Here is a 20,687-nt window from a genome sequence, read left to right as displayed (position 1 = left end):
TTTGCTCAGCAAACCTGTTTTTTTCTAGGTGGCCTGTTTAATGTTTTTGCACAAAGCCCCTAGTGGTTTCAGAACATAAACAAAGAGCATCAGGGGTTTCTTGTGCTTCATCTTCAGGACAGATCAAAAAAGAACAACTTGGCTATAGAGGAAATGTCACTGTGAATACTAGAGTTACTGCTAATAAATAAAATGTTCATTTTATGTTCTGATTGCCATTTTCTTTAGTTCTGTTTGTTGAAGAATAGAAGAGAATTTTAATGCTGTTATTTTGAAGAAAAGCAGAAAGAGGGCAACCTTTATGAGACCTAGGTTACTTTTTGCAGAGAAATTTAAGGGCAGTGCCCACGTGGAGAAGCCAATCCTAACACTTGCAACAGACTCCTCAACGAGTCCTCTTCTGCTCCACTCTGTATGCTGCTTATATCCTGTTCTATCCTGCCACACTCAGCAAACATGGTTTCGAAGGCCTGGCAAAAGTTTGTTTGGTTTTAGATGTTCAAATTTACTAATTTATTGGCCACAAATTAGTAATAATGACACCAAAGTTCTCTTTCTTATGACACATCCTTGCTGGCTTACCCCAAGTGTGAATCCCCCAATGCAATAAGTATATATTTAAATAAAACTTTTGTATTTCTATGTTTAGCATGTCAAGGATGTGGGTTAAGTATTTCTAAAACAAAGCAAAAATACAAAAATCATATTAAAAAAAAAATCACCAACTGAACTGAAGGACATTTGTAAAATACTAAGATTGCAAAATGTACTATCAGTAGTTACTGAGGTGCCATTAATCTTATACATACTGGTGACTAAAAATACTACATTTTATAACGATACTGCTTAACATTTTTGAGGTATGGCAATACGAAAGCAGAGGCAAACAGTTGTAACCCTTACTTATTTGATTTTTCTGCTAATAGTTTCAGGGGAAAAAAGTTTAGAAAAAAGCAAAACAGGTCCTATTCTGAAACCACAGCAGTTTCAGCAGTTACCCAAGTGGTGCACCCAAACCACACCGAGGACTCACTTCAGCAAAAAGAGATGATGAACAAAATGGTTTACCACAGCAAATGCTGTTAACTTATAGTGAACTCCACCCATGTGAAGGGTTTATCTAATTTCATACCCCACAGCAAACTTCAGGGTTGAGATCTATAGTTCAAGGCAAATATAATCTCACTGGTAGGATGCAATTACAGAATTTGACTTATTACATTACAAGATATACAAGACATTGCCAGTGAAACAATGAAACCTTTAGAGTTTTCACTATATTCCATGTTTCAAGGATGATCCTAGCTTTTTGCTTAGAAAAGTACCTTCTGTATTGCAAGAAACAGAATGTTTTCATGTGTCTGAAGACTTGTATTATGCATACTGACAGGCAAACATGGCAGAGTTGAGATGACATGGCTTTAAACTTTCACTACACAGGTACTCCTTTCCAGGAAACGTTCTAAAGTGAAAAATATGCTTTAAGAAGTCAGAGTCATGCTATGTAGGATAGGTAGTGACAGTATGAGTGAAGTCCATACCTGCAATTACATCTGAACAAGTAATGCCAAGGTTCCTCACACAACTTGTATCTGCCCGAGGAGGTGTTACTCCAGCAAATTTTGAAGACTGTGCAGTGCGTAAGGTGCTTCCCAGCACAGCTCTACCTTGGCACTTAACCAAATTTATCTATCATTCCTAACTTACTCAGCATGTTTTTTACCATGCTGTTAAACTATCCAGCTCTTCCACTGATGTGGAATAAAACTTTTGTAAACTGTGAGCTTTAGGAACTTACAGAAAAAAATTATTACCAGCTTTCAAAATGTTCTTGAAAGTCCACTAAATTAAAACCAATTTTCTACAGAATACTCAAAGGTATTTGTCCTCAACAGGGGCTATTTTTGCACTGTATTTCAAACTCAACTATTTGGCTATCAAGCTGTTTGCACAAAATCATAATATATATTTTTAGTAACAGAAAGTAAGAATTTTTCCTATGCAAAAAAACCCTCAAAACAGTTTTTGCTTATTATTTCCAAAATTCTCACCTTTTGCTAGCCAGTAACTCTGAACATCTTAGCTTAAGACAAATATTGTTAAAATTACAGACTTCTGAAAAGGTGAGGTTAGCAGAAGAATCGTTGTATGTTCAGATAACGAACTGTTCTGAAACAGATTCTGAACAACCTATTTCAACAATTGGTACTGAAATATCTTTACTGTGAGAGATCAGCATAAACAACAGAATCAAAGCGTGAATGGAATTTTTAGTTTGTGGCTAGGGCAGGTGCTCCACCCATGAGTCATTTATCCTAAACAACAAGGGATGCCTGTATTCTAACGCAACTGTCAGGTCTTCTAGAAGGTATGAAAAAAAAAAAGTTTTCCTGTCTGTCACAAACTTTTAGATTGAATTTTTCACAGTCAGCTGCAGATGAGGAAAAAATAAAGGTGAACAGGCACCGTGCTACTCGTGAGTAACCTTGGGGACTCAAGAAGCTCTAAGGAAACAGGTGTGTGATACCACTTAGAAATAAACAAAGCACTCCTGTGATCACACAGTGAATAACAGCACTCTGTATTCCCCTTTAGACCAACAGGTGATCCATATGACTTGAATATGCCCATTCAAATTTAAAAAAATGTTCAAATGCAAGGGAATTCTTTTAATTATTTTTTTCTCTCGTTACACTGAATGCTCAACAGAGGGCTGTTAATAAGAGGTCAGTGGCCATGTAAACTGACAGTACTTTTGCACTGCTTTATAGATGAAAAATAAGTCTAAAATTATAAAAACAGTCAAACCATAAAATGCCTTAAATTTAGAGAAGTGACACACAGAAAAAAGAACTGTATTTATCAGAAAGGACATAAAGGGGGAGGAAGCATCAAATACAAAGGCAGGCAGCAGCAGAACAGGGCTCTACAAACATTGTCATTCCGAGAGCTGCCTGCCCTGCCCCTCCGATTCGTGCAAGAAAAGCTGTGGCTGACAGCATGAAGGATCTGATCGTGCACAGTGCTGCGAGGCATCTACAGCACCTCCGGGGTGCAAATGAAGTTCAACAGTTTGAGTCTAGCTCAACAGCTTCTAGTTTTCAGGGTAGTTCAATAAGATATTAAGATCTTAATAGATCTTTACTAGATCTTAAAGACCCCACCCATTCTCATTTTTTAAAGCCATCAGCAGATTTAGATCTCTTTATCTTCAAACTGGCAAGATGAAAAAAAAAGTCACATAAGCCAAATCTGACTGACTGAGTCCTAAGTCAGTGGGGCCTTTACAGACTTAATTTGCTGGCAACAGCAAAATACTTCTGTCAGCTCTGCAATTTGTCATTTGGTAAAAATACTGAACTCTACCACCTTAGCTGGCTAAATTTATGATTAATAATATCATTATGTAATAATTTCTAGTCACTCAAATTAAACACTGGGCAAACCTTTGCGTTGGCACTCAGGTCTTTTGTGACTCCACACAAGCGAGGCATCTCTGAAAGATGAGAATCATACTTACTAATTCAAGGAAGGCTAGTTAGTCCCCTATTCTGTCTTCTCAAGATTTTTTGCAGTATTTTGACATTTCAAAAAACACTGCCTGTCAAAAAGGCCATGTGAGAACGGAATCGAAGTCCTTAACTTGAAGATAGAGGTGTTAACCACTAACCTCTGAAATGCCAATTTATAAATTCAGTTTCCATAATACATCAAAGCTACCAAGAATAAATGGATCAAAAAACAAAGACAAAGTTATTTGATGAACTGACTGTGTGCGGTCTGGAATAACAAATTCCCAATACTGCTTATTTTAATACCTGTATTTCAAATAGCTGCTAAGAAAATCCACTAATTTCTTTTTTACACGGGATGAACTCAGTACTTAGTCCTTTGATTACCCATATTATGATATTTTTCTGCTATTTAAGTTTTTGTTGGGAATACCAATACATAATTTTGTTAAGTACATTATCATTGAATACGTCCATTATTAATACAACACTCACCACCTCTATTAGTTACTAATATTCAATATATTTAAAATAAATCCTAATATTTACAAAGACTGAAAAAAGTTGGAGTGGTAAAAACAATTGTTTTTATTAAATAATCACTACAAGAAGAAAACACACTGAAACTAAAATTTCTTCCTGCATTTTTTGGACTTTTATATTCTTTCAAGGTTAAAAAGGTCAAAACCACTATAAGCGAGCAATAAAAATTTAGAAGAGGTTGAAGGTTACACACTGGTTAGTGGTGAAGGTTCTTCCACTAATATCACTGGTTAACAGTACTGTTATAACCGCAATGTGGAATGCATGGTGCTGCATTTAAAGGAAGTGGGTAAGGGTGGGGCAAATGCAGTAGGTCCCACGATCAAAGCTCTAGAGCATTGAATTTTACTTATAACCCAATCACTGACACCCACACAGCAGCTTCCTGTACTTTAAAAAAAAAAAGAAAAAGAAAAAAAAATCTGTTTCTCTCTTTTTGTAATCAACAACTTTTACCTAGAAACTAGTTAGCGGTGAACTCTGACTGATTTCAATCTGCAGCTCATGGCAGAAAACATAATTGTTAATCTGTGAGAACCTGCATAGACCATTTTAACTGCCAGGTTTCAGTGTATCGTCTCTTTCTGACTATTTATTCTTAATTACACAACAGTTCTCCAAAACCCAAGAACTAGTCTAAAAAAATACAAAATGACCAGAAGTTCTGTAGTGCTAAATAGCACACGGAACACTTTAAGTCAGAAAATAAAATATATTTATAAATCTAGATGACTTCAGTTGTTTGTTAGGACAGCTCAAGAAAAGAAGTTGCACTGGAATTTAGATCCCTGTCACAGGGCGTCTTTGCTTAAGTACTTCAATATACACTATTATTTTTCTTAATATAAGTAGCAATCAACATTGCCTTGTTTTCATTTAATAAGCCAAGGAGAAGACAAATACAAAGCTCATGATGCAGAGCACAGACCTGCTTATATCTGGATAACCTTTTTGTGCTTTTTGAGCATTATTAAAAATACAGCATCAATAATCAGGAAAAACTTTCACGTCTCTCAGAAGAAACCTTCAAGTCGTCCAGTACCACCTGGTGAACATCAAATTAAGTCAGCCAAGTCCCAGGGGAGCTGTGCTGAACCTAATGTCCATCAGGAACCTCGTGGACTATGAATGCATTCCTGAAGAAAAAGAGCATGCACATACTCCTTGGGGGATTTTTATTAGAACAGTCTGGTCAGAGTAGCTGAAGAGCTTTTTCTTAGCTGATCTTCCTCAGCCTAAAAAGAATCTTAAACCAGCTAGGGGCAGAGACATTTGTTTTTCAAATCTTTCCGTGTAACAAAGGGGTGTTGGAGCTTTGACATACACCTGCATCTAGGCTCGTTGCTTCTAAAATACTTCTTGTCATTCTTTGTTTTCACTCACTGATTCATTAACCTTCCTCCAACTCTTTAAAGACTGTACTTTAAATAGTTACATGGGGAAAAAAAAAAAAAACACATTTAACCAGAAAAACAAACATATGGAGCCTTCTCTTGGATCAAACAAGGATCAGTTTAAGACTGAGAAACATCTGAAAGATCTTGAAGACTTTGGTTCGAAAGAAGAGAATCAAAAAGAAGGAGAGTGATTTATGAAGAACAGAACAACTGTAAGCCTGAGAGTCGGCCTATGATACAACTTTTTAAACTTTAACAATCTCATGATTGTTATCCTCTCTCCTAACCTTAGTTTTTGAGAAGGGAAAGATACAGATCTCAAGGGTGTCTAATCCATGCCACACAGTAAGCGTTTGCCTATCCTTGCCAGATAATAACAACCACAGACAGCTGTGAACAGAAGTGCCTGCTAACACAGCCATCAGATCATTGCTGCTTGTCAACTTCCAAGCTTCAAAAAAAAAAACAAAACAAAACACCAGCGAGTACAAAAACAGAAAAAAAAAAGGAAAAAGAAAAGCAACGAATCTTTCAGTTTATAGGTCATGATTTATATGGTGAAACAATAATTGCCCACTGCAACCCTGCTACAGACAAAGCTGCCATAACTGAGAAATTCCCTTAAGCACGATATGAAGAGCATCTCCAGAGCCCGTATTTGAGAGCAGCTGATCTGAACTCCACGTTCCTTTTGCAGGTTTCTGCAGGTACACCTGAAGGCCCTTTGATCTGACCTTCACCAAAAAGTTAACAGAGGCTATGTCTGACTTGTTTCCCTGTCCCAGTGTTCAGTTCCAGGGGTTAGCTCTGCCTTTGTCTTCATGAAGAAACCAGACCTGAGCCCCAACTCCTCATTCATCTGGACAAAAGATGGACGTGTGGGCAAGGAGGGAAACCATGGCACACTTTGGCCACATCCTGATTGTCCAGCACACTCTGCAATACCTTGACAGATGGATCAGACAATGCTTGTGTGTCACTTAAGTCCTAACGAACTCTGGATGTTGAAAAGCACTCAATTGGGAACAATCCCTGATGGATTTTATTAGTTTCCCATATCAACTATTACTTTGGGAAATCAGGCAGCTTTAAAGCTCTGCAAAAATATTAACTAGTATTTTCTACTTGATTTTTGAGTGTTGAGGACAAGTAAAGCTTTATGTGAGATCTCTATTGCACCTAAGAAAAAACAACCAAGTCACACAAGGAATGTCAATATTAAGATCTGACCCTTCAACAAGTTTTACCAAAACAAGTATGAACTGGGAACAGAAAGGCAACCTATAGATCTGTCTGTTAATAACTAACATTTATCCATCTTTCAGCAAGATCTTTATCACATACTTTTTTTTTTTTTAATTAAACAGACCAATGAGAAAGGTAAGAAACAACGGAAGTTTCTTTTCTGTTGTTTGTTTTCTGAGCAGTGTTCCCATTTCTAACACATATTTGTATGCTTCTATCTCTTGTTTGAATCGCAGTATATTACTATAAAATTTCTCATGCTCTAAGTAACCACTGAAGATTGCTTTAGTGTGGAAGGAAGGGAGGAGTATAACTGCATAAGCACATGAGGCTCGTTTGCTTTAAAAAAAACCTGCTTTGTTTCCTCCTCAGTCTATTTTATCATAACAACATTTGCTTTTGGTAGAGCAGCGGAACCTTAAAAATACTGTGTCTCCCAATGAGAGGTAGAAGTACACATTTAAGCAAATTTTTGAAAAGACGGATTAAAGGCTGAGTGCACACAACTAAATTCAAAACAAATTATTAAAGCTAAATGTCCAAAATTCTTCAATATGCACAAAAGAAGGATTGAAAAGAGACAAATACAACAATAAAAAATATGTAGGTGAGTTAATTCTATGGAATGTATTGCCCATTTTTGCTGCTAGTATAACACTCTATTTGCTAGGAATAATCATGTTTCAAACAAAAAATAGAAAGAAACCACATGAAAGAGATAATATAGGTGTATTTAGTACTTGACTCTTTCAACTATGGAGGCCCTTTAAACACTGAATTGTTTTATGCAGACATTTCCTAAAAAGAAAAAGATGGTCACTTACACACCTCCCTTGAAAACCAACGAAAGAAAGAAAAAAAGCATCATTTGTGATGGCAAGTAAGATTACCTTCAGCTTTTATACTTCTGCTTCTATTGACGTGTCCTATTTGTTGATATTTGTCAACATCACATATTATGTCTTTTTCAAACTACTAAATACCCTCTAGTACCTCTAAGTGGGAAATACTTACACAAAGCAAGCATGGAACAGACTGCTTCAAGAACTTTTCCACAATCCTAGAGCATTTTCTGGCAATTTTTCATCAATACTCACCTACATAGAACCTCATCATTCGACTTCAAGGTTTTAGTGTGCATCATAATCTTTTGAGGAATAAAGTCATAGTAATAGGAACAAATTAATGCTGCTGCAATGGTCTGCTTATAACTCTGTTCTATTAAACAGTATTTTCCAAACCTGGGATCAATCTATGAGACGCCCCTGTGACAGCACTGTTTCATGTTATCCAAGGAGCTAGTTCTAGCACAACTGGTTTGCAAAACCAGTCAGAACAACAATACCTGTTATAAACAGGATGAGTGCAGAGTGCATGCTTTTCTCCAAAATGCAACTGCAGAAAGGTAGACAATTCTCAGTAGTATTACTATTAGACCAGTAGAAAGGTAGACAAAACCTTCCAAATTCTAGACGTTGACCACCATGTTTGGTGAAAACTTATGTGCCTATGAAGAAACCTGAACTTCTTTTTATTTTTTTTTTCTCTTCTTCCCTTTTTTTTTTTTGGAAGCCAACTAAATTTTCACTGCTAATATTAACTGAACTATATAATTGCTGTTAAAAGTCGACTTGAAACTAACAGTTCTAAAGTGGCTTCAGTTCTTCAAACAGTTTCACTGGTATCTGAATGTTTTGACAAATCAGCTCTAGGAGTGCAAACAAGTTGAAGTTGAATCTCCAATCAGTTCCAGAGTTCCAGTCTTTTTTTTTCTTCTTTTTTTTTTCCTGACAATTCCTGCCAATTTACTGATAATCTCATACCTTCCTTCATGGTTGAAATATGAGATAGAAGACTGTCAACTTGCCCTTACTTCCAAGAATATACAGTAAATTGGGGGAACTGGTTATTAAGAAAGAAAACCTCCTTACCACTGGGTGGCTTGGGCCGTGGAGGGACATTTTTCTTCGGTGGTAATGCTGGTGTGTCTGATTTGCTTTTGAAAGGGTCATCTGAGAATCCCATCCCTCCAAAAGAGGAGGTGAACGGGTCTGAAGCTACTGACTACAACAGAAAAAAAATAAAACAAAAGGAGTGTAAACACATTGCAGAAAATCTGGTGTTTCACAGAGGCTACAAGTTAACTCATGGAAAAACATTAACTTCAATTGTGTAGGTCTGACCTCATTTTTTTATGTCACTAGCATAAGATATGAACATCCACTGTCAGAGGTACTAGGATTTCATTAACACTAAAAGATATTTACACTCTTAATCACTTAAGTACTTCTAGAACTTTTACTCCTAGCAAAAAGCTGATAAGAAAAATAAAAGGAAGTAAAACTCTATTTTTATTAGTTGGCAATGAACAGTCATACTACAGTGTGGCCTTCAATCTGTGATAAGCAGAACCATGAAACAAAGCAGTAACTGGAAAAACATGGTAGCTTGCAGAACGGACACCCTTTTCCAACCTTTTCTTAAGTTACACATGCCCATTTGTTGTTTTTGTTGTTGTTATTTTGTAAAAGCTCAGGGAAAATTCTAAAAATTTATAATTTTAACATATTTCCTATATTCACCTGGCTTTTGCAAAAGACTAATAGTAATTTAAAAAGGCACAAAAAACTATACCATGAAGGAAAACTTATCATCCCGAAATGAAAAAGGAGCTTTGTAGGCAAAGCTAGGGCTCAGTCAGAGCTTCACTAAAGCCTCCAACTCAAGCGAAACACACCAATATCAGTAAAGACTGCTGCCACCTAGTGGGGAGCTAAAAATCCCACAAATCAGTAAGAAAAGTTAGGAAAAAAATACAAAATGTTTAATTAGCCAAAAAGATAATATATTTTCTAGTAAACATTCACTCTACAATATTCAAGCGTTATTGTGGTACAAAATGTAAAAAGTTAGGCAACTGTAAACTACAAGTCTGTCTTAGAAAACTAACAGCAGAATGGCTATCCAGACAAGAAGGTAAGGACATAGCTCTATTTAGAATACCCTATATACTCTGTTTTTAACGATAAACCGAGAAATAGCAATTCTGTGCAAAACTGAAATATAAGCGCACAATGTTTTTCACCCTTCCTGGTTTCCTAAACTCGGGGAGAAGTTTAAGAACAAGTTAGAACATGATGAGAGATGCAGCATCTCAGTGGACCTCAGAACTTAGCAATATATTGCTGGACCCAAACTTCCTTTATCTGGAACAACTACTTTTGCTTACAAGTTCTTTCTTTCGCTCCACTGGTATTTGAAAATGTATGTGAAAAATTGATTCCCCCCACCCCTTGAATCTACTGGTCTTGGTGAGACTTTACTGTACCCAAGATGGATGGATGCTTTGCTAAGAACTTGGTGAGAGCAATTGGAATAAACACAGAAGAAATGGGTTGTCAGCTCAAAAATTTGAATCTTATCGCACCCTTCAAAAAAAAAAAAGTACAATTTTATTTTTTTTTAAAGGACAGTTGTTTTCCTTGTAACCTTTACCTTTGACATCTGACTGAAGTCTGCAAATCCCTCCCCACTACTGAAAGCGCCACTTCCAAATGGATCCAATGTTCCAAATGGATCTGAAACAGACGCAAAAAAAAAATAATTTATTTAAAATAATACATAAGAATTCTGAAGAACTTATTGCCAATAAGTTACGAAACTGGGTAGGTGATTAAACACTTGCATTTTACCCTGCCAAGTGATGTTAAGAAAAAATTGCACAGAGCAATAGGTTTTCTATCAGTTGTTTGAAAGAAAAAAAAGAGCCAAGTATATAGTTAACGTGAGGGCTTTATCTTCATAAAACATAGTAAAAGCACAATAGTATTTACCACCAGTTCACAATATATTTTGTTTATTCTCAACTTTAACATTTGATTTTTCATTCATAAAGAGATACCTACTTATTCATCTTCACAAGAAAAAATGTTCTTCTTACCTGGACCTTTTGAAGAGACACTGGAAGATGTAAAAGGATCACTGCTTTCAAAAGGGTCAGACTAAATAAGAACAGATATAAATAATTATTCTGCTGTACTGTGAACTAGTCTTTCTGTGCAAAGAAAAATCTATTTCTTTAGGACAAATTATTTCTAGTTTCAGACCACTCTATTGTGGACATGTGAGAGGATGAAATTGAATGAATAGATGAAATATGTAGCATTAATCCATTTGGCTATTGACAGCATTGAACAAAAGTAAGTAAACTAAGTATCTACAAGCAAAACACATTCAAGTGAAAGTGTATCACACAAATGATATTAGTTCCTAAGGCAAAATTAGAAATTACACTCAGAATTAGAATCATTGAATATTCTGAGTTGGAAGGGACCCACAATGATCATCAAATCCAACTCCTGATTGCACACAGGACCACCCAAAAAATAAAAATAATAATTTTTAAAAAAATCAAACCATATGTCTGAGAGCATTGTCCATATGCTTAATGCCGACAGTCTTGCTGCCATGACCACTTCACTGGGAAGCCTGTTCCAGCACCCAACCACCCTCTGTTCAGTCATTAGCGTTCAGTCTTTAAGCAACAGAGACTGAATATTCAAATCAGACATTTACGTTATCAGTAATTCAGAGATACTGTATATCCCAAATCTCTTTTTAAACTGATGGTGTTTGCAGCTGCTCTTCTGCACAGAAAATCTGCTGTTACCTAAGTACAAACCTATAGACTTAAACTAACCTTCCACTGACTGATAGTAGTTCTAACGCTTGGGTGGCAATAGTCAATGAATTCTGTAAGAGTAGAAAAAAAAAACACCAAAACTCCACACATACATGCCAGTACAGCTCAAGAACTGTGACTGTGACTATACATTTGACAAACGTGTTCTGTGCAGTCCTTCCACTGTATTGGTTCTATAATCCTTTAGCCAGATCAGTTCCTTGATCCGACTCACTGTGTGAAACAGAAGCATTGATGGAATGGAGGTAATGGCGTGAATGAGTGAATGTTGGAGGTATGAAATTGCAAACAGAAAAAAAATACACCCATCTGCATCTTCATAATGAATACACATCATTATTATGGAACTGAAAAGAACAAGCTTCTGATTGCCCCAAAAATCCATGCTAATTAAGAATAAAATGAATTGTGTTTCCATCACTTAAGAGAAAAGTATTTGGTGATATTTTTCTTTTAGCTTGTCAACAGTAAAGAAACCTATTGCCTGTGAATTTATAAATTACTGACCTTCGAGGGTAAAGTGGAGGGTTTTGTGAATGGATCTGATGTAAATGGGTCGCTCTTCACCTGTTTCTTGAAGAAATCCTCAGGGGCAGAACTACGAAATGGGTCACTTTCCTTAAATGGATCGCCTCCAAATGGATCTAGAAGGAATGTTAAAAGGTAAATAGGATGTAGCACCTGCTAAGCAAAACAACAAAGTGAGTCCGTAATGAACCATCCTACATTTGACCTCACACTCACTGATTATTTTTTCCTTATTAAAACCAACACCAACAACACCGTAAATCCAACAAATTGCCAGATAGTTAGTACCCAGCACAGAGAGTACGTTGTAACGAGTATGTATTTTCAGTAAATATCTGATAGGATTAGACTTCACTTAATGAAAAGTTACCCACGTTATTAACATATTGATTCTGAATGCCCATATGGTCAGGTTTTTAAGTTCCCACATGCAAAACAAAAATTTGAAACCAGGGAAACCCTGCAATCCATCTTTATATTTGGCTACAAATCGTTTGTCTCCTCAGTCCTGTTATCATAAGGGCTATTACCTGCTGGAGCAGGTGGTTGTTCTGCAAAGGGATCATGCTGGAATGGGTCACCTATGCAGAATAGAAAAATAGTTTGTTTTATCCACTATTTAGCAAGATGATAAAAGTTTGAAAATATCATTTACTCAACAATTAATCTTCAAGGTCTCAGGTAGGCCATTGGTCACTTACTGCCTTTGAAAGGGTCTGCTCCCTTAAATGGATCAGATTTGAAAGGATCTTCTGACTGGAATGGGTCTGTATGCAATTCTTGTGTGTTATTTGTAAACATCAAGGCTTTATTCTTAAATGGATCATCCTAAAAATTAAGAGGAGAAACATTACAGCAACTCACCATTATTAAAACATTCAGCTACCCATTTAGCAGAAATTCTATGGTATCTTGGTTCCTGTTTAAAGATCCTAAAAGTGACTTCCTAAAGAACTTTCTGAATAAAATTCACTTCCTAAAGAGCTTTCTGAATAAGTGGCTTCTAAGCAGAAGTAAATACACAGCAGAAAGAAATTTGTATTGTGGACAATAAAGAGGTTGCCAATAGAGGCCAACCGAAACCTTTCTCAAATTATAAAAAACCTCTTCATTGCCAAGTTTATGCCACGGTAGCCATATGTGTGTATAGCACCTGTATACGGAGTTCCATTGACAACTGGAGCTTTTCACCTCTAAGAAATACCTCTTACTAACTACCCCACCAATACTGCCTCCAACACTAGAAAGATACGGGTTTTCTGTAATCCCTTTACAGGATGCAAATGAAAAAGTCTTAAATTAAGACTTCTCAAAACAAAAAGAGGAAAGAAAAAAAAGGAGGAAGAGGAAGAAAGTATTAAGAAACAGGAAAGGGACACAATGCTTTAAAAATTTACTACGAACATACGCCAGAGTTTTCTACCAGTGATTCTTAGGTTTTACAAATAAGAGAAACATTCTGAAAGTTTCCACTGGAAATTAAGCATAACATTAGTCATGCAAGCACAAAAACGAAGCACTAAATTGAGCATTATGACCATTTATCTCTATACATTGCTGTTCTTAATCCTCATTTTTTTTGTGCATTATGTTTTTACAGAGAAAGCGCTGGGCACAAACACAACATGCCTTTTGAATACTTATTAATACACTATATATGACATATATATATTTCTATTATGTTAAAAAATTGTTTTCCCCATCAGCATTAAAATTTTTGCCTTGCACTGGAGATTTCTACCTTGCAGGAATCACGGTATTTGCTAACATCCCAAAAGTCAACTAAACAAACATCTTAATGATTTTAGATTAGGTGTACGTTACAAATAGTAAAATACTCAAAATAACAGTATAAAAAGTTTTACCATAGCTCCATAATTGCTTCTTTCTGTCTGCCCAAGGCCTTCACTTATGTCTGCTAAATTTGTCAGGCTACCACCATGAATCCCATTGAGAGCTTCATTATATTCTTCTATACTCTTATTGACTTCTTGATGACTTTCTTGAAGCTGAGAAAGTTTACTTCTTGCCTAAGCGGTAGAAAATACTTCAGTATGTTACTCATTCAATAACCAGTCATAAAGGCTTATTTCATGCACCAGTATTTTTTTCCTCTTCTGTAAAGTCATCTTTCTAGTTGACGTTCAACTTTTAGCATTCAAGAAAGCAAAAATGATGTCATACAAACTACAGTGAATACCTGGTTTATTTCTTCCTGTGTTGATTTTAAAGATTTGATTATTGTTTCAAGCTGTACTTTTCCAGCCTGGATACTCTGTTCTAGCTGAGTCTCTTCTTGCTGGAGGCGATTCAGCTCTGCTTTTGCTCTATTAAGATCATCCTCCTGTGATTTTAAGTCTGATTCCTGAGACTGAATCTGCATTTTCAGTGATGAAATCTGAAACAAAACGTTACAAAAATCAGAGAGAAATTTCAAGTAAATGTACCTTAACACATTATGAATTTATAAATAATACAAAGCTATCAACTGCTACACAAGATGAAGAATGTCATTTGAAGAACGGCATGCTTCTTATTACATCACACAGAATCTTCGGTAAAAGCATGGAGGATGTGCAATAAAACTAAGAATTATTAGTATCTTAAATTACAAAAATACCACACAAATCATAAAGGTAATCAAAGTGTTTCTTAAATGGTTAAACTGTAGTTTTCAGAACTTGGATCCTTTTCCATTCAAATATTATCAAGTATTATAAAGCTATTTTTTTAAACTCTGATAAGAGTTAAATTTATACCATTGCACATGACTCTACTCCACTTTCTTGTATTACTTTAGACACTGATTTTCTACATGAAGATAACATGCTAACTATACTGACAGTTGTAACCCCTGAAAACCTAACTTTAACTCAGAATACTGACATGAGGTTCACAGTAAAAAATACGCACTGCTGCCCGTGGGCTGTCTCATGGGTCAGGGATAATGCTTCTCAACTATTCTAACTGGCTGAATAAATATTTCATATATTTACAAAGCAGCAGTAATTTACATAGGAAGGGACCTCTGGAGATCATCTGGTTCAACCCCACATTTATAACCTTACGAAAGGCATTCAGGCTAGCAAAATCCTTTCTTGGACCTCTGCATTTGTGTGGAAATTGCTATTTATGGTTAAAATAAAAAAAAAGAAAAAATAAATCAAGCTTATTTATGAAATGAATGGTATTTCCTTCAGCAAAAGATGTGATATACTTGAGCACCTCGAGGATTAACATACACTCACCACCTGTGTTTCTTCCTGGCATTTCTGCCTTACATCATTCAGCATATCTTTCAGTTTGGCTTTCTGCTGGTCCATTTCATCCAGGCGGTCTTGGGCATCTTGTTTTTGAGCCTCCAGCTCTTGCAAGTTACTTGTCTCCCTATCTAAATCGTTTTGCAGTTCCTGAGGAAAATTCCACAGTTTAACTTATATTTAGCTTTTGTCTTATGGGAATAATTAATCACAGAGAAACAGGTTGGCACACTACACAAGATTATCTATGTCATATAGACTATTTCCTGCATGTGCATGCTTTGTTTCAGCAGGAACTTGTATAAGACATCATACAAATCAGTGCCCACAAAACGGAAAGAGACTGTGATGCAGAACACATGTAATTGAGTTACCCTTGCTATAAAGAACAATACATTTTGAATAATGATTTAATAAATTACAGTGCCAGTCAAGCACTAATGAAAAAATATTTAAAACCATACTTGCAACATCCTCTATTTGTATTAACCAGCATCAGAAGAAAACATTTCTGATGGAGAACAGGAAAATAAACACCTTTTGTAAGTTAGAGGAAAATCCCACAAAATGAGGAGACTTGCCCAGAAACAACATAAGACAGAAGAAAGAATGCTTTATTACCCCTATATTATTCTAGATTACAATAAAAATTTGTAGTTATAAGCAGAGGAGTTTTTACCTGAACTTCATTGGTTTTCTGTCTGATTGATTCTTCCTTTTCCCTAATGTCCTGCTCTAGAGAATATTTTTCTCTGTAAGACAAACAAGCAAATGTTTTCATGATTGGTTAAGTAATACAACACACACACACATGCAAGAATCAATTAAATATTATTCTGGAAACACCACACAAACAAAAATGCCAGCCCTCATTCCGATACATTCTTTGAAGGAGTAAAGGCGTGTACATATCAATTATTTTTACAAAATAAGAAAAATTCGACAATTAATCTTCTGAAGTCACCTGCTAGACTCCAGGCTGGCTTTGCAAAACTGTCTAATTGTATGGTATCTTTGGGAGATTTACCACCAACTTCAATGACAAGCAGTAACAAACTGATTAAAAGAAAATAAAAGTAATAGACATGAGTACTATATACTTAATTGGTTCTCCTACTCCAAGATTTTCTGTTAATCATCCACAACTATTACCTCTGCAGCTGTGCAATTTCTTGACTAATATCATCCAGCTCCTTCACCCCTGTAAATTCTCCTGATCCAACAGAACTTGAACTATCCTATTAAGGATAAAATAGTCTATTAGAAGGCAGAGTCAGAACAGAACTTCCTTTACAAAGGCTGAAGACAAAGGTGAAACACAATCATGATATGCACTTGCAAAATCATGTGGAAGATACCAAAACATTACACAATAACCACTGAGCATGCCACACAATTCTCCCTGTGAATCTCCCTTGCCTTTTAAGCAAAAAAATGTTGTCAAGTTATTAAGAAAGGATCTCAGTATTTGGTACAAAATTTGACATTATTTTGAAAAGGATTTCTAATCCTTTGAAAAGTCCCCATAAATAAACAAAAATTGCAACATGGAACTCACTGCTAGTATGATAAATCAGGAGACTTACCATATTTAAATAGCATAGTAAAAAGAGGAAAGTACAGAAAGTGCAAAGAGAGAGCAGGTGTAGAAATAAAAACTTTTTTGAAGTTTTAAGTACATAAACAACGTTGCAACGTTACAATTACTCACACGGCGCATTTCTGTTAGTGCTGAGATCTCAGTTCCTACAGGGGTCAAGTAACCTGACAGAGTCTATAGAAAAAGGACACAGGAAAAAGCTTAAAAGGACCAGAGCAATAGCAACAACAAAAATATATTTAGAGGCTCAAAAGCTTTCTGGTTAGGGAAAGTAAAAAAAGTAAAGGAAAATACTACTTAATTTATAGAAAAGGCGAATGGATTGACATGACAGAAGTACTCATTAATAGAAGTTTCAGAAATACAGTGACATACTATTAAGGAATGAAACAAAGCAGGATTCAGTAAAAGATTAGATGCTCTTATGACCAATAATATGTAGTTAACGGTGATGGATATAGGACTATGGGCTGTCATGGGACAAGGGATGAGTCAACCACCAGATACCAGAAACTAAGAAGTCATTACCCTTCAGTTTCCCTTTAAAAGAGTTTTACATTTTCATAGGAGGAATGTAGTACTGACCACAGCCAGAGACAGGCTACTAAGACATCTTTTAACCATTCCCTAAAGAAGGTTACAAAAACTTCTTTGTCACAAAGAAGTATTTTTCAAGCTAGGCTTTTCTCAGAGTTATTACTCATTTATTTATGAAATATTCTACTGTATTGTTCCTTATTTACTGTCTTGTCAAAAATGTACGTATAGTTTGAAACATGAAAGAAAACTCTGTAAGAGGAGATAAGAAAAAAAGGCAATTCTTTACCATATTATTGCAAAATAAACATACTACAAAACTAATACTCAAAGCCCACTACTGTCAAGGCACATAAGCTCAGTGTATCTACAAACAATCAGTGACTTACCTGTATAGGCGTGTTCCTCTCTGTGGGAGGGATCATATCTGGGGACAACACTTGTGGAGGATCAATCCCTTTACTGACCTTCTGTTGAATGAGATACATTGCTAGTGCAAACTGATCTTTGCTTAGCTTTCCTATCTGTCTTGTATCTGCCAAAGCCCTGGTAAAAAATAGATCATACTTATAAACATGGGAAGCATACTTCTTAACCAAGAAGTCTGAAATACAAATATATATGTAATTTTATTTTGATTCAGCCTCATCAGAGCTTGCTTATTCTAGTGAAAGAGTTCCATAAACAGAGCAGCATTATTAGACTTAGCTGAACAGAACAGTGTTGCTATGAAAAAGTTCTTATTAGCACTACTAATAGAACTACAAAAAACAACTACAATTCACAGTCTGACCTATACCCCACTTCCAAGAAAGCAATGTGAGAATTTATTTCTTCCTCGTTTTTTCATATAGCCCATGTTGTAATACTGCAACAAGACGAGTAAAGGAGTCTGATGGGCTTTTTTGTTTTGTTTTAGTGCTAGAATTACAATTCTGGATGGATTCTGGAACTGCCTTAGTGAATTGCAAAAATACAGCTACTAGGGAATTCTTACCATATATGTGCTAGGAGAGTCTGAGATAGACCTGAATGCATAAAGATGTCCTTTACTTCTTGGCCACTCACAAAACCATCCATGTCTGTGTCTGTTTTTAAGAAAATGTCATCATATCGCACTTTCTCAGACATCGGTACTACCCAATTCACAGATGGCTGTAAAACAAAGTTTTGTATTTCAGTCAAAAGAAGATAAATAATCTTTACTGAGGCACTGAGTATATATAGTTTTCGTCAGATTTGAATTTTCTGAGCACATCTCATACAATCAAATCTGGTAAACAAGTAATTCCCCTTTTCCCATGAATGTTTTAGCTGAACACTTTTTATCCAAATTATGAATTTTAGTAAATTCATATTATAATAAATAATACAAAATAAATTTTAATAAATTCATCAGCTAAAACCCACTAATTCTTGGGTAATACAGACCCAACTAGGTATACTAAGTCCCCAAGCTAATAACAAAGCTCTACACGGGAGTTTTATAAGGCAGATTAATTAATTCTTTGTTATTAAAGCAGATACATGAATAAAACCTTTCTATGGAAAATGAAAATTCTCCTTAAAGTTTGCTACACCTCATAGTCATAGTGACTAAAATTCACATATTCTTCTTCCGTTCTTACATCATTCTCTCTGCTCAAATCCTCCAAACAACAAACATTTTCAGAAAAAATGCTTACTTGAGGAAGAGACCAAAAAGAAATTTTGTTTGTACCTGTGCTTGTTTGATGCCGTGCTTGGGAGACAAACTCCCTGTGCTGTTCAGGCTGTTTACACTACCGTGAGATGGAGTGGAACGCAGGCTATCTTTTGGTGGAGGACTTGCAGGGAGAACAGGAACTGCACCAGGAAAGACGGGCGTCTTCTTTCTTTTAGAAGGCGGTATGAGAGAAGGGGGTAACAGTGAAGGAACTGGCTCTTTCTCAAGAGCTCTATAAACCAAATGCATTGCCTGCAAAGGCAAAGAGATGAGATATTACATGTCAACAATAAGAAGAAAAAGCAACAAGATTTTCCAGCATCAGCCATTTACATATTAGTAAAAAAGACAGTAAGATTAGAGACATAAGCCAGAGCAGAACATCATTTTGAACGTTATTCCGAAAAGTTTAATCTTGATGACACAACCATGCGTCACTATGGTTTTGAAAAAGGTCGTAACTGCATGTGAATGATTTAGACCTTAAAACAGACTGCAGGAGAGAAACCTGCAAAGCTCAAGAGACAACTGAGAACGATTTGCTCCAGCAGACACACTGTCAATTGAGAATTTAAAGCAACCTACCACAGCAAATTCATCTTTGTCCAGGTGACCATCTTTATCAATATCACTGAGATCCCAGACCTACAACAATTATGATAAAAACAAGGACTTGAGAACAAGCTACATTCTGTGCTTTTCATGTTAATTGTCATTGTTTTAAGCATGCTCTCTAACAGCTCCTAACAGATTTTTTGTGAAAATCATATTAGTTATATTAGACATAGCTAGACATTCTCTTGTGAAACAGACTGGATTTAGAGTTTTCTGGCAACATGAATCAAGTATTTTGTGGAAACACTGGCTCTAACAAATTCTGCATGCAAGAGAGGCAGGTTTTCCACCATTATGTATTGCAATTAAGGACTCAACAAGCTGACTAAAAACATCCAGAGATGGCTTTTGGAATTCTCCAGATGGTGTGTGCTAGCAGATCATCACAATTTGTTTTATAAAAAAAGATATTTTAGAAGAGTCAATATATTTCTAATTTGCATTGCATTCCAAAATTTCTAGTTTTCTTTTTTTAGTCAAAAAATACATCCACTTCTCAGAATTACTTTGTCCATTTCTTCAATCTCCTATGTTGTGTACAAACTCTTCTTGAACAGGAACAAGCTTCCTGCATTTTGATCATGAAAATAACATGACAAAATATGAAGATCTTCAAGACTGAAGGCTTCACAATATTCAGGTGTAGAATTAAAACAAGTCACTTAAATTTTACAGATAATATATAGAAAGAGTTCTTAGACATGAAAGTATATCATAATGCAGATACAGCTCTTCCATAGAACGTATTAATTCTCAATCTTATCAACATGCAGACAATAAAGGAACACATTTTAAATTAAAGTAGGAAAATACTTGAAGGTTTGCTTCCCTTGCAAGTATACAATGGATGTGCCAAACTCAGATCTTAGGAGTATTTATAAATATACGTGAAAAAATACTTGACAATTTGACAGCTACAATAAATTAGGATGTTTTAAAGTGCTCTCTTGTACAAACAGTGGATAGATTTAATGGTATGTCTAATAACTTGCACTTGGAAAAGTGACAAAACAGTGGAATACAATGTTATTAAAGCTATTATG

General features: G+C 35.7%; 1 protein-coding gene across 8 annotated transcripts in view; it reads right to left on the bottom strand.

Annotated features, from left to right (window-relative positions):
• EPS15L1 (epidermal growth factor receptor pathway substrate 15 like 1) overlaps positions 1-20,687 on the bottom strand; it is a 42,474-nt gene that overhangs the window by 13,284 nt on the left and 8,503 nt on the right. For 2 of the 8 annotated variants that reach the window (XM_035567801.2, XM_035567807.2), the window contains 16 exons: positions 19,615-19,674; positions 19,045-19,281; positions 18,322-18,479; positions 17,714-17,870; positions 16,899-16,961; positions 16,340-16,425; positions 15,867-15,939; positions 15,176-15,337; positions 14,128-14,325; positions 13,793-13,957; positions 12,629-12,755; positions 12,458-12,508; positions 11,907-12,043; positions 10,638-10,698; positions 10,193-10,275; positions 8,629-8,761 (listed from right to left, as the gene is read on the bottom strand). In XM_035567801.2, coding sequence (XP_035423694.1) covers positions 8,629-8,761; positions 10,193-10,275; positions 10,638-10,698; positions 11,907-12,043; positions 12,458-12,508; positions 12,629-12,755; positions 13,793-13,957; positions 14,128-14,325; positions 15,176-15,337; positions 15,867-15,939; positions 16,340-16,425; positions 16,899-16,961; positions 17,714-17,870; positions 18,322-18,479; positions 19,045-19,281; positions 19,615-19,674 — 1,951 coding nt within the window. Of the gene's footprint in view, positions 1-7,794; positions 7,845-8,628; positions 8,762-10,192; positions 10,276-10,637; positions 10,699-11,906; positions 12,044-12,457; positions 12,509-12,628; positions 12,756-13,792; positions 13,958-14,127; positions 14,326-15,175; positions 15,338-15,866; positions 15,940-16,339; positions 16,426-16,898; positions 16,962-17,713; positions 17,871-18,321; positions 18,480-19,044; positions 19,282-19,614; positions 19,675-20,687 lie in introns of all 8 variants that reach the window. The other 6 variants (XM_050715589.1, XM_035567803.2, XM_050715590.1 and 3 more) reach the window with 6 other exon arrangements.

This window comes from Cygnus atratus, chromosome 26, assembly GCF_013377495.2.
Source record: "Cygnus atratus isolate AKBS03 ecotype Queensland, Australia chromosome 26, CAtr_DNAZoo_HiC_assembly, whole genome shotgun sequence".
In the NCBI taxonomy this organism is placed as follows: domain Eukaryota; kingdom Metazoa; phylum Chordata; class Aves; order Anseriformes; family Anatidae; genus Cygnus; species Cygnus atratus.
This window is presented reverse-complemented; position numbering and strand designations above follow the sequence as displayed.